The sequence below is a fragment of the Sus scrofa genome, chromosome 5 (genome assembly GCF_054392235.1).
Source record: "Sus scrofa isolate SSC_HxYL_T2T_F1_AM1 chromosome 5, Sscrofa_HxYL_maternal_Yorkshire_Landrace_v2.0, whole genome shotgun sequence".
NCBI classification, from domain to species: domain Eukaryota; kingdom Metazoa; phylum Chordata; class Mammalia; order Artiodactyla; family Suidae; genus Sus; species Sus scrofa.
This window is the reverse complement of record NC_139387.1, coordinates 19,124,242-19,144,983: the sequence shown is the minus strand read 5'-3', so window position 1 is coordinate 19,144,983 and position 20,742 is coordinate 19,124,242. Positions and strand designations below refer to the sequence as shown.

Below are 20,742 nucleotides of genomic sequence, written 5' to 3'. Positions count from 1 at the left end.
TGGGTGTCAGAGGGAGCCCAGGAGGTCCAGAGGGCATTCGTGCAGCTCAGAGGGCTGGGGGGTGGGAGAAAGAGCCACGCTCAGGCCTTTCATCTTCTCATCCCTCGCCTGTGCCTGACTCCTGGAACTCGGTGGGCCCAGAAAGCATAACTTATTCTATCCCAGCCTCGCCTGACGTCCCTCACTGATAACCCAGACCTTCTGAGTGGCCCTTCTGGGTCATCCCCATCCATGTGCCTGTGACTCAAAGTTACGCCAAAACGCCATATGGTAGGACTGAGTCCTCTCCTTTCAGTGATGCATGAAAGTTCAAAGAGAGTGTCCGAAACCCTGCAGGAAATCTACAGCAGCGAGTGGGACGGTCATGAGGATCTGAAGGCCATCGTAGGGGTAAGAGTATTCTGGATTCACACCTCCCCGGCTCTCACTCCTGCCCTCATCTCAGCCTCAGCCCAGCTTCTCTGTCCAAACAGAGGAGCCAGGTCAAACTGCTCCTTTGTATCACCTCGGTCGCAGGTGGTAGGAAGGAGCTGTAACTAGAAGCTCCTAGTTTTCCCTAATCTGTTTTGGACCTGCTTCCTCTCCTTAAAACTCTAGGAGGAGTTCCCGTTGTGGCTCAGTAGGTTAAGAACCCAACATGGCGTCTGCGAGGATGCGGGTTCAATCCTTGGCCTCGCTCAGTGGGTTAAGGATCCAGCATTGCCACAAGCTGCAGCATAGGTTGCAGATGCGGCTTGAATCCGGTGTTGCTGTGTCTGTGGCATGGGCCTCAGCTGCAGCTCCAATCCGACTCCTAGCCTGGGAACTTCCATATGCCGCAGGCGTGGCCATCCAATAACTTTTTTAATTAAAAAAATAGGTAAAACCTTAGGAAGTTTCACCTGCACAAAACCCAGTTAATTGTTTTTGAAAACTAACTTCACTACCCTTCAAGCGCTAGAGTCCAAGACTCCGACCTGTTCTTAATCCCTTGAATGTATGTCCAGTCTCTTATAGGGCAGTTCCTTGGGGAAGGGCTATTTCTTCCTCTCCCTCTTCCCTAGAATCCAAAATGATATCCTAAATACAGTGATCCAAAAAAGAATTTTGTGACAGCAAGAACCTGGGTGTTTCTCTGGTACGCGGTTGCTGGAACGACCTCACCATTCCTCTGCCCCACAGAATAACGATCTCCTTTGGGAAGACTATGAAGAGAAGCTAGCTGACCAGGCCTTGAGGACCATGGAAAACTATGTCGCCCAGTTCAGCGAGGTTAAGGTAATCCATTTACAGAATAAAGGAGGGGTTATGGGTGCCCCCTGTAAGTTAAAAGCATATTGGGTTAAAATGTAAGTAGAGTGAGAACCCATGATTCGGAATAAAGTTTGGGCAGGTCAGGAAAAAGACGAAGAGTTGAGGGTCAAAAAAAAAAAAAAAAAGGTTGAGGGTTAGACAAGTAGTTAGGGTGGAGGGTTAGAGGTGGTATGAAAGTTACGTTTAGGAGTTCCCATCGTGGCTCAGTGGTTAATGCACCCGACTAGTATCTTGAGGACACGGGTTCGATCCGTGGCCTCCCTCAGTGGGTTAGGATCTGGCGTTGCCATGAGCTGTGGTGTAGGTCGCAGATGCAGCTCAGATCCCAAGTTGTTGTTGCTGTAGTGTAGGCTGGCAGCTACAGCTCCCATTCGACCCCTAGCCTGGGAACCTCCATATGCCACAGGTATGGCCATTAAAAAAAAAAAGAAAGAAAAGAAAAAATAAAATGCTCCAGAAAGCGGAATTAGAATTCATTAATTCATTCAACTCATATTTATTAAACATCTACTCTGCGAGTTCCCAGGTGGCCTAGCAGTTAAGGATCCAGCATTGTCACTGCTGTGGCACAGGTTTGATCCCTGGCCCAAGGACTTTTGCATGCCGTGGACATGGCCCAAAAAATCATAAAATCTATTTGTTATATTCAGAATTAATTTTTTAAAAAATCTACTCTGTTGGGCACTGTGCTAGTTTTAGATTAATATAGGAAGAAATGAAAGGACACCTCACTTAAACTTCTCATGGTTAAAGCTTTCCAAAAAAGAAATATACTGTGAGAAATGAGTTGTCTATTCTCTGTTCAAACAGAAGTCAAACTACTTCTGAAGCTCCCTGGTGGCTCAGTGGGTTAAGGATCTCATGTGGTCACTGCTGAGGCATGGTTCATCCCTGATCCTAGGAAATTCTGCGGCTGTGGGTGTGGCCAAAAAAAAAAAAAAAGTCAAACTGCTTCTTATCTTGGCAGAGAAGCTTCATGTACTGAATAGGAAGTTGGATCAGATAATCACTAAGATCCTTTCAAATTCTGTGATTGAGGGAGTTCCCGTTGTGGCTCAGTGGGTTAAAGACCTGATGTTGTCTCTCTAAGGATGTGGGTTCAATCCCTGGCCTTGCTCAGTGGGTTAAGGATCTGGTGTTTTGGCTGTAGGCCCCAGCTGCAGCTCCGATTCGACCTTTAGCCTGGGAACTTCCATTTGTGGCCAGTGTGGCCGCAAAAAGAAAAAAAAGAAGATTCTGTGACTGAGAGAACAAGTCAGGAGCCATTAACATAGCTTGCCTCTCCGTGGAATAATTTGTAGTTGGGATAACATTGAATAGATGGTCTCTCTGTGCTCGTAATAGTTTATGTTTTTGAGATGCTTTAGAGTTTTCAAAGCACTTGATATTTAGCATTTTATCTTTCAGATATCACTGCAAGCCAGATGAGGCTACTGAGGCTCCAGAAGAGCTGTGCCCTGCCCTAGGTGACAGGGCCAATAAATGGCAGCCTTGGCAGTAAACCCCAAAACTCCTGACTTTCAATTTAGTAGAATCCTCAAGGCCAATTCTCCTGGATGCTGAAGCAGTTTCTGGCAGGGCCACAGGGTATATTAAAATTCAGTGCAGGCTGCCAGGGGCTCTGTAGGATTGCCCGCTCTTCTCTCTCCCCTGAGAATTCCCATCTTTCCAGATAGTGAGGGAGAACCTTTGAGGCAAAAAGCCTGTTAGAGAGTGAAATTTGATAACAGGACCCAGGAATCTCGCCTCTCTGTTTGATACTCTGTTACCCACATCCTGGCCCCTGAGAAGTATCAAAGCTCTTTGTCGTGGCTCTGGGTTAGGAAAGAATCGCCAAGCGGGGCCGGAAACTCGTGGACTATGACAGCGCCCGACACCACCTGGAGGCGGTGCAGAATGCCAAGAAGAAAGACGAAGCGAAGACTGCCAAGGTGAAAAAAAAAAACGGGCCTGGTAAAGCCTTCCTGCCCTCCCACTCCCCATGATGGTGGCAGGCAGTTGGGCCAAGCTGCGTTTAGGAAACCATACGATACCCCTTCAGCTTCCAGTGTCCTGAAGGAAATCCTGTTTCCTCTGACACGGATGCTCTAAGGAGAGTCAGAGACGCACAGCTGGGGAGGACGTAGGTCTGGGGAAGGCGAGGCAGGGTTCCAAGTCTGCCGAGCCCCTGAAAACATACGGAGAATAAAGGAAGCAGCCTCTGACCTGGAGTTCAGGAATAAGGAATTGTCCTATCTCTGTTACCACCCAGGCAGAGGAAGAGTTCAACAAAGCCCAGATTGTATTTGAAGATCTGAACAAGGAGCTACTAGAGGAGCTGCCTATTCTTTATAACAGGTAATGATTAAGGTTCAGCAAAGGGCTGGACCCCAGCGCCAGGGGAGGCCCAGGCCACCCGGCTGTCCAAACATGTCACCTCACCTGAAAAGAGCCCCAGGCCATCAATGGGAGGTAGCCTGCTACTAGCTGGCTGTGTGATATCAGGCAAGCCACCTTATCTCTCCCCGCCCTGGTTTCTTCATCTGCAATACAGAGATAACCATCCTTGCCCTTCCAGCCTTTCCGGGTTTAAAGACGAGATGCTTGTAGGATAGGAAAGGTCTTGGCAAGGAAAGCGCTACCATCGCGCATACTAGGAGCATCCGGTTTACGCTCTAGTGTGTGTTGGTTTGAGATTACTTCCGCGAATGAAGATGTCTTTGCTTCACAGTAGGTAAAAACGTTTTAGGTCCATTTTCCACATTGGAAGAGGAACCCGAGCATAAGTTCTATTCGTACCCTCTTTCCTTCTCATTGTACAAGATATGCGTTAAGGCATTTTAGTCAGATTTTTTTTATGTTGTCACTTCATAATAGTCTCTGAGGAAGGGAGCCTTTTTAATGACTACATGTATTCAAAAACATTCATTAGGAGTTCCTGTTGTGGCTCAGGTGGTTAAAGACCTGATGTTGTCTCCGGGAGGATGCGGGTTCAATCCCCCACTGCCCTCACTCCCGCAAGCTGTGGCAAAGGCTTCAGATGCAGCTCAGATCTGGTGTCGTGGCTGTGGCGTAGGTTGGCAGCTGCAGCTCTGATTTGACCCCTAGCCTGGGACCTTACCTAATGCCACACGTGCGGCCGTATTAAAAAAAAAAAAAATGTGTGATTCTTAGTTCAAATAAAATTGAAATTAATGGTTTCTCTAAATGTCAACTTCCCCAATTCATTTCCAGTAGAATTCCATGAATGTACATACAGCTCCATAGCTGTCTAAGTATTGCAACCTGAGAAAGAACAATTATTTATTATAATTATAACTATACAGCCTTACATATATACAGCACCTTAAAAATTCTTCAGAGCACTTCCTTGGCTACTTCAGTACCTAGAGAGTCTGCCCAGATCACTTCCTGCAGCTGGAACTCTGTCCTTAGACTCTGGTGTCAGCCTAGGTCGTGTCTCCTCTGGCCTCCCCACTCCTGAGCGTCAGGGGTGCTCCTGGCCTGGCTCTGACGATTCCAGATCCCGGAGCATCCTGAGTCTAGGCCGTGGGGTGGTTTTCTGGCTCTAAGGAGCCTGGGCGGTGACTGGCTTCAGCCTACGCTCCTACCTGGTATTGCAAAGACTTCCTCTACCCTCCCTGACCTGTACCTGTTTGTCGTTTTGCCTCCTGATAGTCGCATTGGCTGTTACGTGACCATCTTCCAAAACATTTCCAATTTGAGGGATGTCTTCTACAGGGAGATGAGCAAGGTGAGAAACCCCTGGCCAATTTAGACATCTCGGGAGGGTTTTTCTAATACATATGGCAGTAGCTCTCATTTGCATAATCTCATTAAATACCCATATTGGCAGCACAGATTTTTCTCAGGACGAAATAATAGCACTTGACTGACTGTTGAACTGTATGAGAGCACATGCTTCCCTAACGTCAGGGGGCCTCTCCATCGCCCTTAACAACTGGCTGATGGCATCCACGCGAGCTTCAGATGGATAAAGGAGATTCAGCCTAGGGAAGGAACAGCTGAAATGGGAACCCAGTTGGGAAAGCTCTGTCTTCTGTGGCTGGGGACAGAGAGGGCAGTGTTTAAGCACAGGTGTCTTTCTCTCGTGCTTGGCCCAGAATAGGGGCAGTCCTGTTCCAGTGAGAGGCAGCCGCAGAACCTGAGCTCATGGGGTCTTTTCTAGTCCTGGGATCCTATGACTCTGTGCTATTACGGTATTAATTCTATCCACATCCACGGGTTCCTCTCCACGGTTTCTCCGGCTAAATTACAGTTTGCTTAAGTAATATGACCATGGGTTTTTGTTCCCTGGATCACCTGAGAGAAGCTAGAATCTCAAATCAAAATCAAGGACCCAGCCTTGAGGGGAGCTGCCAGTCTGATGGAAGAGGCAGAACTTAAGACACAGGAAAGGAGAGAGGGGGTGGCGGGACAGGACCCTGGACACTAGTGCAAGAGAGATGAGGAATTTTATTGTTAAGTTGGAAGGATTCATTTGCGGGGGCGAGAAGGGACACGCCAGCCTTGGGTTCCCATGTGGCCAGCATCTCCTTCTCTCTTGTCTGCTCCAGCTGAACCACAATCTCTACGAGGTGATGAGCAAACTGGAGAAGCAACATTCCGACAAAGTCTTCGTGGTGAAGGGACTCTCAAGGTGAGCCCCTCCTGAGACTCATTCCTGCTTTGCTTATCCAGGGCGTGAACGCGTTGGGCATTCTCATCTCCCAACCCCAGTCCCGACCTTCCCTTCGCGTTCACATGGGTGATCTTGTTTGTTATTTGCACTACACCCCTAGGTAATTTTTTTTAGGAAATATTCAGCAATAACTAAAAGTATAAAGAATAATATAATGAATAGCCGTATACCCACCACCAAATTTAAGAAATCAACTAATATATTAATAACTAACATATGTAACTAAATCTCCCAGCCTCCCTTCCTCACTCACTCTCCCTTCCTGCCCCCTACCAAGGGCAACCACTCTCTTAACTTTAGTATTTATTATTCCCATGCATGTCTTTTTGCTTTTTTATACACATATAGCACACACAGAAAATATTGTTTTGCATGTTTTTAAACTTCCTTTAAGTGAAATTATACTGCATGTATTCTTTTGCAACTTTTTTTTTTTTTTTTTTTTTTTAAGGGCCACAGGTGCAGCATATGGAAGCTCCCAGGCTAGGGGTCGAATTCGCTGTAGCCAGTGGCCTACGCCACAGCCACAGCAATGCTGGATCTGAGCCAAGTCTGCAACCTCTACCATGGTTCACGGCAGCACCAGATCCCTTGACCCACTGAGCAAGGCCAGGGTTCAAACCCACATGCTCATAGATACTAGCCGGGTTCGTTATTGCTGAGCTACAATGGGAATTCCTTTTGCATCTTCTTTTGTTTTCTTCGTATTGTTTGTGGATGTATTTATCCCTGTTGCTAAACATTGCTAGCTCTGATCTTTCCTTTTCATAATTGTTATGGATACTGTTGCAGGGCTAGTTCACAGTTTATTTATCTGTCCTGCTAATAGACATGTGGGTTGTCTTCTGGTTTTATGCTATTACAAATACTGTTGCTAGGAACACCTTTTACATTTATCCTTGTGGGTATTCTCAACAGTTTCTTTAGGACGTATACTGGGAGCGGAATTGCTGAGTCAGAGGGCCTGTGCATTGGTGCTTCTTAAGCCATACTAGACATCAGCATTGCCAAATTGCTCCCCAAAGTGGCTGTTTCAGTTTACAACCCAGCAGCTGAGTAAAAGCCCCATTGCTCCATGTTCTTGCTACATGTGACATTTCCAACATAATGGGTATGAACGTAACGTAATGGGTAAATGATGTGTATTCCAACATAATTTTTCCAACATAATGGGTATGGAGTGAAATTTCTTGCAGTTTTTTTTTTTTTTTTTTTGGTCTTTTTTTTTTTTGTCTTTTTGTTGTTGTTGTTGCTATTTCTTGGGCTGCTCCCGCGGCATATGGAGGTTCCCAGGCTAGGGGTTGAATCAGAGCTGTAGCCACCGGCCTACGCCAGAGCCACAGCAACGCGGGATCCGAGCCGTGTCTGCAACCTACACCACAGCTCACGGCAACGCCGGATCGTTAACCCACTGAGCAAGGGCAGGGATCGAACCCGAAACCTCATGGTTCCTAGTCGGATTCGTTAACCACTGCGCCATGACGGGAACTCCTCTTGCAGTTTTAATTACACCTCTGCCATGGCTAGTTAGCTTGAACATCTTTTTGTGTTATTGGCCACTTCAGTTTCCCGTTCAGTGAATTTCATGTTTATCCTTTTTTCACATTTTTTATTTGGATTGTTTATGCCTTTAAAAAAATGGATTTATATGAGCTGGGTTTTTTTTTGGTATACTCTGGATATTAACCCTTTAATGATATGCATTGCAAGTATCTTTCTCTTAACCTCTTATGGCTTGCTCTTCTACTTTGTGTGTGTGTGTGTGTGTGTGTGTAGTGTGTCTACACCTTCATACAGTCTTCATGCTGGTAAATGTAAGCAATTCACTGGTCCCTCGGAATGTGATCACTTTCTTATTCTGAAGCCTTTGTTTACGAAGTTTTATTGAGTTCCTTCTATACAGAAGGTTATATGCTAAGAGTTAGGGATCTAAAGACCTAGATGATGTGTTTTGCCTGGAGTGATTTACAAAAAGTTGGTAGGACAGAAAACGTGCCTAAAGAAACAAGAAACAATGTAAGACTGCACATACTAAGCGCCCGAGGAGACCAGTAGGAATTCCAAGAGGCAAGTCATTGCCGTAGGCAGAGGGCTGGTCAGGGAAGGCTTTGAGGATGTGGTAACACTGAGCTTTGGATTTGAAGGAAACAGAGGGCTCAGTTTGTGGTTGGCACTGCTCATTTAGCAATTAGTTACAGACTTTTTTTTTTTTTTTTTTTTTTTTGTCTTTTTGCTATTTCTTGGGCCGCTTCCGCGGCATATGGAGATTCCCAGGCTAGGGGTCGAATCGGAGCTGTAGCCACCGGCCTACGCCAGAGCCACAGCAACGCGGGATCCGAGCCGCATCTGCAACCTACACCACAGCTCACGGCAACGCCGGATCGTTAACCCACTGAGCAAGGGCAGGGATCGAACCCGCAACCTCATGGTTCCTAGTCGGATTCGTTAACCACTGCGCCACGACGGGAACTCCCCTAGTTACAGACTTTTAAAGAGAATCGCTAAAGGGCCAGTATAGACGTCCTAGAGAAGTCCCCTTTTACTCCAAAAACGCTGTTTCTCTTCTTCCCAGCACTGAAAACCAGAGTTTTCTCTAACTGAAACTTACCATCACTTATACCAAGATGTGCCAGGGCCTTGTAGGGCAGCGGGGTCTTTTCTTGCTGTAGCCTGGGCCCCTCTAAACCTGCTGACCCATAGAAGGGCCATTAGTGCTAGAGAGAACCCTACAGCCCTCTGCCTACCTGACTTCAGAACCTCTCACAGGCTGGAACCAAGTTCTTCTCTTTCTCTTCCTATCACCATCTCCCGTCCTTGAACCCAGGGCACAGCACACAGTTAGTACGTGTCAAATACATATTTGTGGGCCGCTGAATCAGTTGGCGATGGTGCATGGGAGGCACTTCGAGAGGGAAGAGTCAGGCTGGTGTTGACTGTAGAAGCGCTTGGCACAGTGTCAAACACGCCCGATCAGTGTTCTCGTCAGCTTTCCTTGTTCGTGGTGGTTATGCTGTGTTAGTCAGTCCCCCCAAGCCCTGAATTCATGAATACTGAACCACTGATCCCAGGGGAGGCACGAGGTTAGGCTCTTGTGAGCCCCGAGATTTTATCAACCAGTCAGTACATAGCTTTGTCCTGTGTGTGTTTTTGTTTAAAGACACCTCATGGAATATATATTGTTTTTAGGGGGAGGGTTGGCTTTTTGGCTTTTGGGGCCACACTTGAGGCATATGGAGGTTCCCAGGCTAGGGGGTCAAATCCGAGCTACACCTGCCGGCCTACACCACAGCCACGCCAGATCCGAGCCACGTCGGTGACCTACACCACAGCTCACGGCAACACCGGAGCCTTAACCCACTGAGCGGGGCCAGGGATCAAACCTGCGTCCTCATGGATGCTAGTCAGATTGGTTTCCACTGAGCCACAACAGGAACTCCACGCACTCATTCTTCACAGCCTGCCTGTGTCTGTGAATGACCAGGAACGCACTGTGAGTGCTGATTTTGAGGCAGCACGTTTTGGGGGTAGGTGACCTTGTAATTACAGAATCCACGAGGATCAACTGTGTGTCACCCACGAATCTCTTCCCCAAGGGAAGTGTTTTGTTAATATTTCGCCGTGTTTCTTTGCAGGCTCTTTTTCTTTATATATTTTTATGTAATCACGATGGTGATCTGGATAAAACTGTAGAGCTTCCTCCCATTCACGTTGTAACACAAGCCTTCTTGCACATTATACAAACTTTCTAATATTTTTTACCTGACTGTCTTCTTCTTATGTGCATGTGCCCTTTTGTACTCGGGGTCATTAGGCTCCTGCCAGTTTTTAGCTCTTCTGCATCTAAACGCTCTCCCTTTTTCAGTGGCAGCAGGCGCTCTTTAGTCATCTCCTCCCCGGTGCGAACATCGGCCGTCTCCAGCCCGCTTGGCTCTCCTACCAGTCCTTCCGCACTTGCCCTAAAGAATGAGAGCGACTCCGCTTCAGCAAGTGAGGAAGAGCTGGCCTCTGATTCAGCCCAGGAAGAAGGCAACCCGGAGATGAAAGAAGAGCCCTTCAAAGACCAGGAAGTAGAGGAGGAGGCTGCAGGCAGCTCCTCCGGGGAGGAAGAACCCCTGCCAGCCTGCAACGGCCCCACCCCGGCCCAGCCCGCACCCTCGGCCGCCCCCGAGGCTGGAGAGGCCCAGGAGGAAGTGGCCCTGTGCTCCCCAGCTCCAGCGCCAGGCGGAGCCCCGCTCCCCTCAGAGCAGGCTTCATCCTTCCCAGAAGTCGTCCTCCGAACCCGCACCTCGAGTGAAGGATCTGAGCAGCCGAGGAAGAGAGCCCCTTCGCAGAGGGCCTCGGCGCCCCCGCACAGGCCTCCGCCACCCAGAGCCACTCCCAGCCCCGGGCCCACCTCAGAGAGCGTGCCCACCAGCCTTCCAGCCTCCGAGCAGGGTTCACCCGTCAACCCGAGGGCCTCCTTGGGGGCCAAGACGCCAAGTCCCAGGGCCTCCGTAGAGGTCTGTCCTGATCCGCAGCCGCCAGTGAGAACTCCTGAGGCCGAAGAAAAGGAACCCACCGACAGTCCGAGCCCAGAAGAACTCTGCACGTCTCCCACCTTGGTGAGCTCTCAGGTGAGAGTGCATCTGGTTGAGTCTTTATTGCCTCTTAGAACCTCCAACAGGTCATTTTTACTAGGGGCAGGTGGCCCCACAGGAGATAAGATGTCATATCATTATATTACAGTTTCGAGGATACTCTTGGACAGCCTTTTTGGTTCTGGGGGTTGGTTCACATCTTCACAGCAGCCAGTTGAGCAGCGTGTGCTCCTAGGGCAACTGACTCGTGCGAAGGCCTCATCTCTGATATTATTATGAGCAGATCCTAACTCATTTCTTTCTTTTGTCCAAGTTCAGGGAGTTCCCACTATAAAGAATCTACAACTGGCATCCAGATTTTCACCTTTTTTAATGCAGGGCCGGGAGGAGGGTCTCACTTCCCTTTGTCATACTCATGGCTATGGGAAATAGACCCCCAAGCCCCAAGCAAAATGGCATCAACAAATTTCTAAGATGTATCTTCTTTGATGAGAGAGGCCTAGAAGAAGGAACTCACAGAGAAAGATAAAGCAAGAGGGATGGCCTTTTGAAAGGGGAGAATATGGCTGAGAAAAGGATTGTGTGAAAATAGAGACAAGGAGGTCCTGTCGTGGCTCAGTGGTTTAAGAACACAACTAGTATCCAGGAGGACAAGGGTTCGATCCCTGGCCTTACCCAGTGAGTTAAGGATCCAGCGTTGCCGTGAGCTGTGGTGGAGGTCACAGATTCAGCTCGGATCCCACATTGTTGTGGCTGTGTTATAGACCGGCAGCTATGGATCTGATTCAACCCCTAGCCTGGGAACTTCCATATGCCCGCAGGGGTGGCCATGAAAATAATAAAAAAGTAGAAACACATTGGAGTTCCCTGGTGGCCTAGCGGTTAAAGATCAGGTATTGTTACTGCGGTGGCACAGGTTTGATCCCTGGCCTGGGAACTTCCACATGCCTGGGTGCCACCAAAGAAAAAAAGAAAAACACAAAATTCTCTGCCTTTCTGCATCTTACATTCTAATGGGAGGTAGAGGAGAAAGACAAGACACAGAATAAATTAAAATTAAAGTTTAGTGGTGATAAGAGTTATGGAGAAAGATGAAGTAGGGGAAGGCACGGAGAGAGTGGGGGCCGAATTGCAGTTTAATTGCAGTGGTCAGAGAAGGCGACATGTGGGCAGTGGAGGAGGCTGGGGCATGAGCCCTGGGCTGGCTGGGAGCACCCGATGTGCAGTACCTCCCACACCCGCTTCCTGCTACTGCCCACGCCACCTCGGGAGCCTCCTGCTGTCTGAGAGCAACTAAGGTGGACAGAGGGTACAAGGGTGTGAAGTCTGGCAAGGCGAGGAAGGTGGAAGACAGGAGGACACTAAGCTTCTCTCCTCTGGCTCCCGTGAGGGACTAAAATCCGAGTCCCCGACAGTATTACACCCTCCGTCTTGATTCACCTGAGATATTGAAGAGCCTAACAGAGCAAGATACAAAACTTTCCCTTGGCTGGTTTCCAGCCTGAAGTAGCTATGCTGAGTGTGAGAGACACACACACACAAGGTCAGGGCGGGGTTTTAAGTCGGTAAAGAGTGTGGCCACTTGTGCACTGAAAAGAGCAGCTCAACTGTATGGTACATCCAACATGAATTTCAATCTGACTTTGTAAAGATATGATTTTAGTACAGAGACAGCGATAGAGTATGTGTATATATATTTTTTCTATTTGGCTGGGTAATAAAACAAGTTCACGTTCTTTTTTTTTTTTTTTAGGGCTGTAGTAGCAGCCTATGAAAGTTCCCAGGTTAGGGGTCGAATCAGTGCCCGCCTACACCACAGCCGGAGCTACAGCCACACAGGGTCTGTAACCCACTGAATGAGGCCAGGGGTCAAACCCGCATCCTCATGAATACTAGTCAGGTTCCCTACCACTGAGCCACAACGGGAACTCCCCAGTTTGCATTCTTGGAGTAATTTTCTTGGGGTGTGGAGGGGAGATGTGGAGACCGAGATGCTGTCTGACTCTTGGGAAACAGGCTAGTAGCTCTGTCCTCCTTGGGAAGAAGGTAGAGGACACAAACTCCTTTCCCCTGAGGCAGCCTCCTTTTGTTTGCAGTTTCTAGTGTTTCCTTAATCCTAGTCTCTCCTGGGGCCTTGTTTTGGTCATTGGCTAAGGAGACATGTTTTGCCCATGGAATTAAGCAGTCGAGCATTGTGGATCCTAGCCTATCAGTGTCATCGTCCCCTGGAGCCCGTGTCCTAGAAGATTCGTTCACCTCCCTCACAGAGACAGCATAAGTGATATTTCCTCTCAAGCAGAGTTATGAACATATCCCATAAAAATGGGTAAATAACAAGATAACTGAGATTCTGCTCTTGCTGAGCATTTGAATCACCTGAGAGAAAACGAAGATTTTGATTATTTTCTTGGAGGTAGTATTACCTTTGAGGAAATTCATCACCTAGAATTGGAGGAGGAAGAAAAAGGAAATTTTCCTGAAAGGAAAAATCAACAGAATTTCAAGTGGCTGTCATGATGTTAGAAATATGTTCTTCTAGAGTTCCCGTTGTGGCGCCGCAGAAATGAATCTGACTAGGAACCATGAGGTTGTGGGTTTGATCCCTGGCTTCGCTTAGTGGGGTTAAGGAGTCAGCGTTGACGTGAGCTGTGGTGTAGGTCGCAGACGCAGCTGGGATCTGGTGTGGCTGTGGCTGTGGCTGTGGTATAGGCCAGCAGCTATAGCTCCGATTAGACCCCTAGCCTGGGAACCTCCATATGCCGTGGGTGCAGCCCTTAAAAAAAGAAAGAAAGAAATAGGATCTTCTTTAAAAGGGTGAATTTTATGGGGTATTAAATTTCAATTTTAGAAAATTCATTCTAAAGCCTAGTGTGCCAAGGTCTTCCAGTGGCCTAGCAGTTCCTAGACAGGGCTTTCCGCACCTTGGGCTCCCATCTCAAAACCTAGACTTTTTCCCAAAGAAACCGTTATACCACTTACCTCTCCTAACTGCCGTGGGTTAGGATCATCTAAATGTGAGAACTGCAGTGCGTTCTTGAAAGTTAGTTTAAAAGTGATTGTGGTTTTAGGAGTTCCCGTCATGGCTCAGTGGTTAACAAATTCGACTAGGAACCATGAGGTTGTGGGTTCGATCCCTGGCCTTGCTCGGTGGGTAAAGGATCCAGCGTTGCCGTGAGCTGTGGTGTAGGTCTCAGATGCGGCTCGGATCTGGCGTTGCTGTGCCTCTGGCATAGGCCCGTGGCTACAGCTCTGATTAGACCCCTAGCCTGGGAACCTCCATATGCCGCAGAAGCTGCCCTAGAAAAGGCAAAAAGACCAAAAAAAAAAGGTGATAGTGGTTTTAAGACCTAAATTTATACCCTCACAAACTCTCAGATGCGTGTCACACAAATCATGGCAACAGCTCTGGAGTCCAAAGACCTGGTTTCCCATCCCATCACTTCACCCTTTGACTCTTGATTTCCTGACCTGAGAGAGGATGACAGCAAAGTCTTCCCTGATGCTTTCAGGCTGTAGCGAAACAGTATTGTATGTTTGCCTTTAGTGCTGTCTATGACCCTTGTAAAGGGTAAGGCAGAAAAGATCCTTCTAAGCTGAGAGGCTGGGAGGCGGAGCCATGTCTCACTGGCCAAACTCTTCTTTTTGTAGAACCAGCTTCATGCTTCTGTGGTTCCAGAAGAGAGCAACGTCACAGCATCTGAGCCTCAAGAAGAGGTAAGGAGGAGTTCCCCTCGTGGCACAGCGGGAATGAATCTGACTAGGATCCATGAGGATACAGGTTGGATCCCTGGCCTCACGCAGTGGGTTAAGGATCCGGCGCTGCCATGAGCTGTGGTGTAGGTCGCAGACGTGCCTCGGATCTGGTGTTGCTGTGGCCGAGGCTTAGACCAGCAGCTATAGCTATGATTCAGCCCCTAGCCTGGGAACCTCCATATGCCACGGGTACGGCCCTTAAAAGACCAAAAAAAAAAAAGAAGAAGAAGAAGAAGCGGTAAGGAGGCCAGATGCGCAGAGACCAGGATGGGCAGTTAAGACTGGGATTGGGGATGGACACAGGCCTGGCTACAGGCTGGGAGCCTCACTGTGAGTTACAAGGGGAACTCAGCAGGGAACGGTATCCTTAAGGCAAAGTCAAGCAGGTGGAAGTCGGAAGAACCAAGAGTAGACGGACTTTTTGGTTCCTTTGTGCCCATTTCCCATCTGGCCTTGAACCTCCTGACCTCTTCCCTTAGCCCTGTCTCCTAAGAATTGATTTAGTTATTGATTTAGTTACACACACACACACACACACACACACACAGAGTGTAGGAAAATAACTCGGAAGTGTGACAGTGACATAAAATGGAGCCTTGAATTAGATACAAAAGCACTTTCTATAAAATAAACTTATTAAGGATGGACCACAGAATTGGTTCCAGACTTTCTAAGAAGAGAAAAACCTGATCAGTTCACCCAATTCATGATGCCGAGTCCTTAAGAGGACAGCTCCTGGAGTTCCCACCATGGCACAGTGGGTTAAGAATCTGACTGCAGGGGCTCAGGTCACTGCAGAGGTGTGGGTTCCATCCCCAGCCCGGAGCAGTGGGTTAAAGGATCTGATGTTGCTACAGCTATAGCAGAGGTCACAGCCATGGCTCAGAGTCAATCCCAGGCCTGGGAACTTCCATATGCCATGGGTGCAGCCATAAATTTTTAATTTACTTTTTATGTGTGTGTGTGTGCTACACCTGCAGCATATGGAGGTTCCTGGGCTAGGGAGCTAATCAGAGCTACAGCTGCAGGCCACAGCCACAGCCACAGCAACACCAGATCCTTAACCCACTGATCGAGGCCAGGGATGGAATCCACAACCTCGTTGTTCCTAGCTGGATTTGTTTCCACTGTGCCACGACGGGAACTCTGCAGCCATAAACGTCTTTAAAAAGAAAGAGAGGAGTTCCCGTTGTGGCGCAGTGGTTAACGAATCCGACTAGGAACCATGAGGTTGCCGGTTCGGTCCCTGCCCTTGCTCAGTGGGTTAACGCTCCGGCGTTGCCGTGAGCTGTGGTGTAGGTTGCAGACGCGGCTCAGATCCTGTGTTGCTGTGGCTCTGGTGTAGGCCGGTGGCTACAGCTCTGATTAGACCCCTAGCCTGGGAATCTCCATATGCCGCGGGAGCGGCCCAGGAAATAGCAACAACAACAACAACAAAAGACAAAAGACAAAAAAAAAAAAAAAAGAGAGCAACTCTTGCTACTAAGATGAAAAAGAATCTCTTGTCTGAATCTTCATAAAGAGACGGTGCATGACATGCTGAACAGTTATCTACAAGTCTTTACCGTAATCCCAACAGCCAGTTTCACATCATCCACTCCATACAGGCCAGTGTAGCCCATGAAATATAATTCAGAAGAACCCTGAGTTTTCACTCCCCTTGAGTGGTTGGTGGGGGGCAGGTCAGCATCTCATGCAATCATGTTTACTTTCCAGGTGTCAACGATTCAAAGTGAACAATTCTGAAGAGGAACTGCCAAGACCTCCCTCCGACACACACCTTCCCAGAGAAGCTCTTCCGCTAGAGGATATAGGTCAGAGGGACTTTACGATCCAGCATTCATTTCTGGTTTTTTCCAAACTGAATGCTGGTGTTCTCGACACACCTGGCATTAATGGAGCCTGAGGAGCAGGCCTGGGGGAGGGAGGGAGGCAGGCTTGGGAGAAGAGACTCTTAGACTCAGGGAGTATTTAATTCAGGTTTTAGCATTGTTAGAATAATAAGACTTTATATGGTAATTAAAGTCAGGCTAAAATGGCTATAAAAAGCAAAAGCATCTGTAGACATACGCCTTGGTCCACACCCGGATATATAAGTACACACTCAGAGAATAGTGAACGAATCTTTATTACTCATTTTGTAAGACTTAAAACCAAAAGCACAGATTTTCAGATTATTAAATAAAGTATCATTCTGACTATGTACGGATTTTTTGTCCCAGCCCAGCACACTCTTCTCCACCCAGACACCGCGATTGACTCTACACTGGGTTCAGGCTCAGTCACATCCCTGACGCCCAGCTCATTCTACCTCCTGGCTACACCTCTTTGATGACACAGGAGCCCAGGCTCCTCTCCTCTGTCTAGGTGCTTTCTTGCATGCTTCCTCTGCCTTTTTCTTGGAAAGGGGTTCTGTTTTAGAGGTGCATATATTTTAGAGGTCTAGGATTTGGTACTTGGTATAAAGAAGGATTTGAGTGGTATGGAAGAAGAAATGGAACTTCAAGTGAAAGGAAAGGATACCAAGTACAGTCATAGAAGAGAAACGGTCTGGAACTTGGAGTCAGAAGTCCTGGATTCAAGTCCTATTATTTGCTTCTGTGAAAACATTAAAAGCTAACTTTGAAGTCCTGCCACCCTAATAAACACACATACATAGGCAAACACTCATCCATCTTTACTTTGGTTTCTGGGGGTGATGGATGACGTCACTGTTCATTCAGTCTTTCAGCAAGAATTTTTTGAGTACACTGCCAAGCACTGTACTAGGTCCTGGAGAACTAATGATGAGGAAAAAAAGTAAGGACTGTATAGACAGTGAAATGGAGCAGGGAGTACTGAGCAGGGAGCAGAATAGGCAAGACTTAGCAGTGAGTTAGAAAAGACAGGTGATGAAGACTGGAGTTTTAAGGAATTCTTCTAGGCTAGGCTGGAGCCATGAGAATCCAGTGGTGCCATTTTCTGAAATGGTAACTATAGGAGGAAGTGTGTTATATGTGAGTTCCCTGGTTGCAGGCAACAAACTGACAAGTAAGCACTAATGGATATGCTGGAAGGATATTGGGGAGCTCATCAAACTGAAAGAACAACCAGGCTGCAGAAAGGACAAGAACCAGTCCAAGGATGTCTATGGCAGGAATGTGTAGACTGCCTTCTCCTCCAGGCAGCTGTCATTGGAAGGCTCCGTGTCAGCCACCTCCTGCCACAGTGTCCTTTCCAGATCCAGAAAAAGAGTCCGACTGTCCCATTTGGGGGGGAAGCATGTTAGTATCAACAGTGACAAGAAGACCAGTGGTGAAGTGGTAGTAAGGAGGGTAGATTACTAAAAAGCACAAGGAGTTCCCGTCGTGGTTCAGTGGTTAACGAACACGACTAGTATCCATGAGGATGCGGGTTCAATCCCTGGCCTTGCTCAGAGGGTTAAGGATCCAGCATTGCCATGAGCTATGGTGTAAACTGGCAGCTGCAGCTCCGATTTGACCCCTAGCCTGGGAACCTCCATATGCCACAAGTATGGCCCTAAAAAAGATCCAAAAAAAAAAAAAAAAAGCACAAGGAAGCTTTGGGGTGACAGAAATGTTCCTAATTTTGATTGTGGTAACAGTTTAGTGTATATACATGTATCCAGCTTGATCAGGAGTTCTCCTGTGGTGCAGCGAGTTAAGGATCCAGTGTCATCACTGCACTGGCTCAGGTTGTGCACTGTGGCACGGGTTTGATCCCTGGCCATGGGCGTGACCAAAAAAACCTGATCAAATTGTACCCTTTAAGTGCAGTTTATTGGGTGCCCCATATAAACACTGATACAAAGAGCTTGAGAACTTGCAGGACTTTTCAGTAGATGTGTCCCTGAGGAAACTGGAAATGCACATTTGTATTTAAGAGTCATCTTTCTAATATCTAATCCTGTTACCCTTCTGTTTAAAAACCTCCAAAGGCTCTCTACTGCTCTAATGGAGAGGAGGTTGCATGGCCCCTTATAAAAGTCCTGCTGTCTGTATGTGTTTTGTTTTGTTTTGTCTTTTGTGGAGGTTCCCAGGCTAGGGGTCGAATTGGAGCTGTAGCTGCTGGCCTACACCACAGCCACAGCAATGAGGGATCCGAGCTGCGTCTGTGACCTACACCAAAGCTCACAGCAATGCAGGATCCTTAACCCACTGAGCAAGGCCAGGGATCGAACCCACAACCTCATTGGTCCTAGTCAGATTCATTTCTGCTGCGCCACGATGGGAACTCCAGCTGTCTGTATGTTAATACCTCTCCTAGAAGACATTCAGCTGCCTTGGCACTCAGTCACCCCTGGGAGTGATGCTCCAGAGCTCATGGAAGGGGCGTGGTTGTAGGAAGCAGGCACCCAGCGGTCCAAGGTCCTCCAGGACCTGCAGAGAATGCCCCTCCAGGCAAAACCCAGTTAGAGCCTTGTCTCTATGGGGCTCTCCTTGACCATAATCTCCTAGAAAACTGATCTTTGGAGAGTGTGTGCCAGAGAGAACTTCTGGAGACTTCTGGTCTGGTGGTGGAGAGATAAGCACTCAAGGTAACTGCAGTAAAAGAGGCATAAAGGAAGTGGAAATTTTTGCTAAATTGTGAGACGGACCCCTCATTTGCATATGGTCCTACTGAAGGCTCCCAGAAAATAGAGGAAAGGGCCGGTATGCTGGGTGTTAGTAATAATTTTGCTTATAGTCCCAGCTAGGAACCAAATTGTTTACCCCTGTCTACAAAATGATAAAGTTGTGGCTGGTCCAATAGTAGCCAGCTAAAAGAACTTGTTAAAGTTAGTGTCACTAAAGTTTGTGTACAATCCCCAGGGCTCAATTTTTTTTTTTTTCTCCAGGGCCGCACCTGAGGCACATGGAAGTTCCCAGGATAGGGGTCAGCCTACACCACAGCCACAGCCACAGCCACAGCCACAGCCATAGCCACATGGGATCTGAGCCACGACTTCAGCCTATACCACAGCTCATAGTAACGCTGGATCCTTAACCACTAGTGAGGCCAGGGATGGAACCGGCATCCTCACAGATACTAGTCGTTATCACTGAGCCACGACGGGGACTCCCCCCACCGCTAAATTTGATTCGCGCAAAAAAAAATGTTACCCAGGGGAAAGGCTAGAGCTTAGACGACTGCCATTCTGGCAGCAGCACAAGAAAGGGCTGAAAGCCAATAAAATTAGACAGAGATGAGTATCTCTTATCCCCTGCCCTGAGGCCCCTGGAGGTCTATAGACAGAAGAATGGCTGCTCCAGTTTCTGAAATTTAGCATGTAATCCTTGGAGAACACTGGTGCCTCCTACCAACTATCTGAATGCATCTCTGATGTAAGAACACCACCTAGTCCTCGGCCTTCCAGCAAGCTGAAGCACAATATGGATGCACTAGGTAAGATATCCAGACAATACTAGAAACAGGACACATCCAGGATACATAAGATGCCCTAAAGAGCATAGTACACCCTGCTGACACTATCGCTTATTTTATGCTAAATGGAGCACTGAGCATGTGCATATTGGATCCTATTTTTCTGCATGTTTACACTTTCGAAATGAATGGCTTGTGCTTACAGGGATAAAGTCATGTACCAGCAAACTTTTTTTTTTTTTTGGTCCAGGACCATGGCATATTGGAAGGTGCCAAGCCAGGGATTAAACCCACACCACAGCAGCCACCCAAGCTGCTGCAGTGTCAATGCCAGATCATTAACCCGCTACGCCACAAGAGGACTCTGCCAGCAGACCTTCTAAGGTTACATTTTAAACAGAAAAAGAAAAAAAGAAAAAAAGAAAAAAAAGGTGCCTGTGAAAGACTATTTGCTGTAAAAGAAACACAGCAAATCTGCAGTCAATAGGCCCCAATGGCCTCTGAGTGTCTGTGGTTCTAACAGCCTCAAACATAATGGAATATGCCGTGGGGGAGACCAACCCAGATACAACGAAAAAAATCTCAACTTTTCCTGGAATTCATGGTTAGCTTGTCCATAAATGCCAACAGTTGTTCACTTCTGCAATTTAACCCTTAGGAATTGAATTTCCTTTTCTCTTGGATATTCTTCTATCTGAGGACCAGCCAGACTTTTTTGTTAACTTACATACATCTTGCCTGTGTGTTACTCTCTTTGCCTTTCTTGGTTGGATTGGTAGTTTTCCCACACGTGGGCTTTCTTCTTCCTCTCTGATAACTGCTGTGCCTTTAAAAATATATTTAGGAGTTCCTGTCGTGGCGCAGTAGTTAACGAATCTGACTAGGAACCATGAGGTTGCGGGTTCGGTCCCTGCCCTTGCTCAATGGGTTAACGATCCGGCGTTGCCGTGAGCTGTGGTGCAGGTTGCAGACGCGGCTCGGATCCCGCGTTGCTGTGGCCCTGGTGTAGGCCGGTGGCTACAGCTCCGATTGAACCCCTAGCCTGGGAACCTCCATATGCCGCAGGAGCGGCCC

General features: G+C 47.7%; 1 protein-coding gene and 1 long non-coding RNA gene across 3 annotated transcripts in view; one reads left to right on the top strand and one right to left on the bottom strand.

The window, feature by feature from the left end:
- The window catches only part of BIN2 (bridging integrator 2), a 39,981-nt gene extending 23,476 nt beyond the window's left edge, over positions 1–16,505 (top strand). For both annotated transcript variants that reach the window (XM_084955675.1, XM_084955676.1), the window contains exons 4-12: positions 296–390; positions 1,162–1,257; positions 3,117–3,224; positions 3,545–3,630; positions 4,951–5,026; positions 5,850–5,932; positions 9,837–10,587; positions 14,200–14,265; positions 16,021–16,505. In XM_084955675.1, coding sequence (XP_084811801.1) covers positions 296–390; positions 1,162–1,257; positions 3,117–3,224; positions 3,545–3,630; positions 4,951–5,026; positions 5,850–5,932; positions 9,837–10,587; positions 14,200–14,265; positions 16,021–16,050 — 1,391 coding nt within the window. In that variant the 3' untranslated portion in view covers positions 16,051–16,505. The remainder of the gene's footprint in view (positions 1–295; positions 391–1,161; positions 1,258–3,116; positions 3,225–3,544; positions 3,631–4,950; positions 5,027–5,849; positions 5,933–9,836; positions 10,588–14,199; positions 14,266–16,020) is intronic.
- LOC146403181 (uncharacterized) overlaps positions 1–20,742 on the bottom strand; it is a 329,068-nt gene that overhangs the window by 207,665 nt on the left and 100,661 nt on the right. The window lies entirely within an intron of this gene.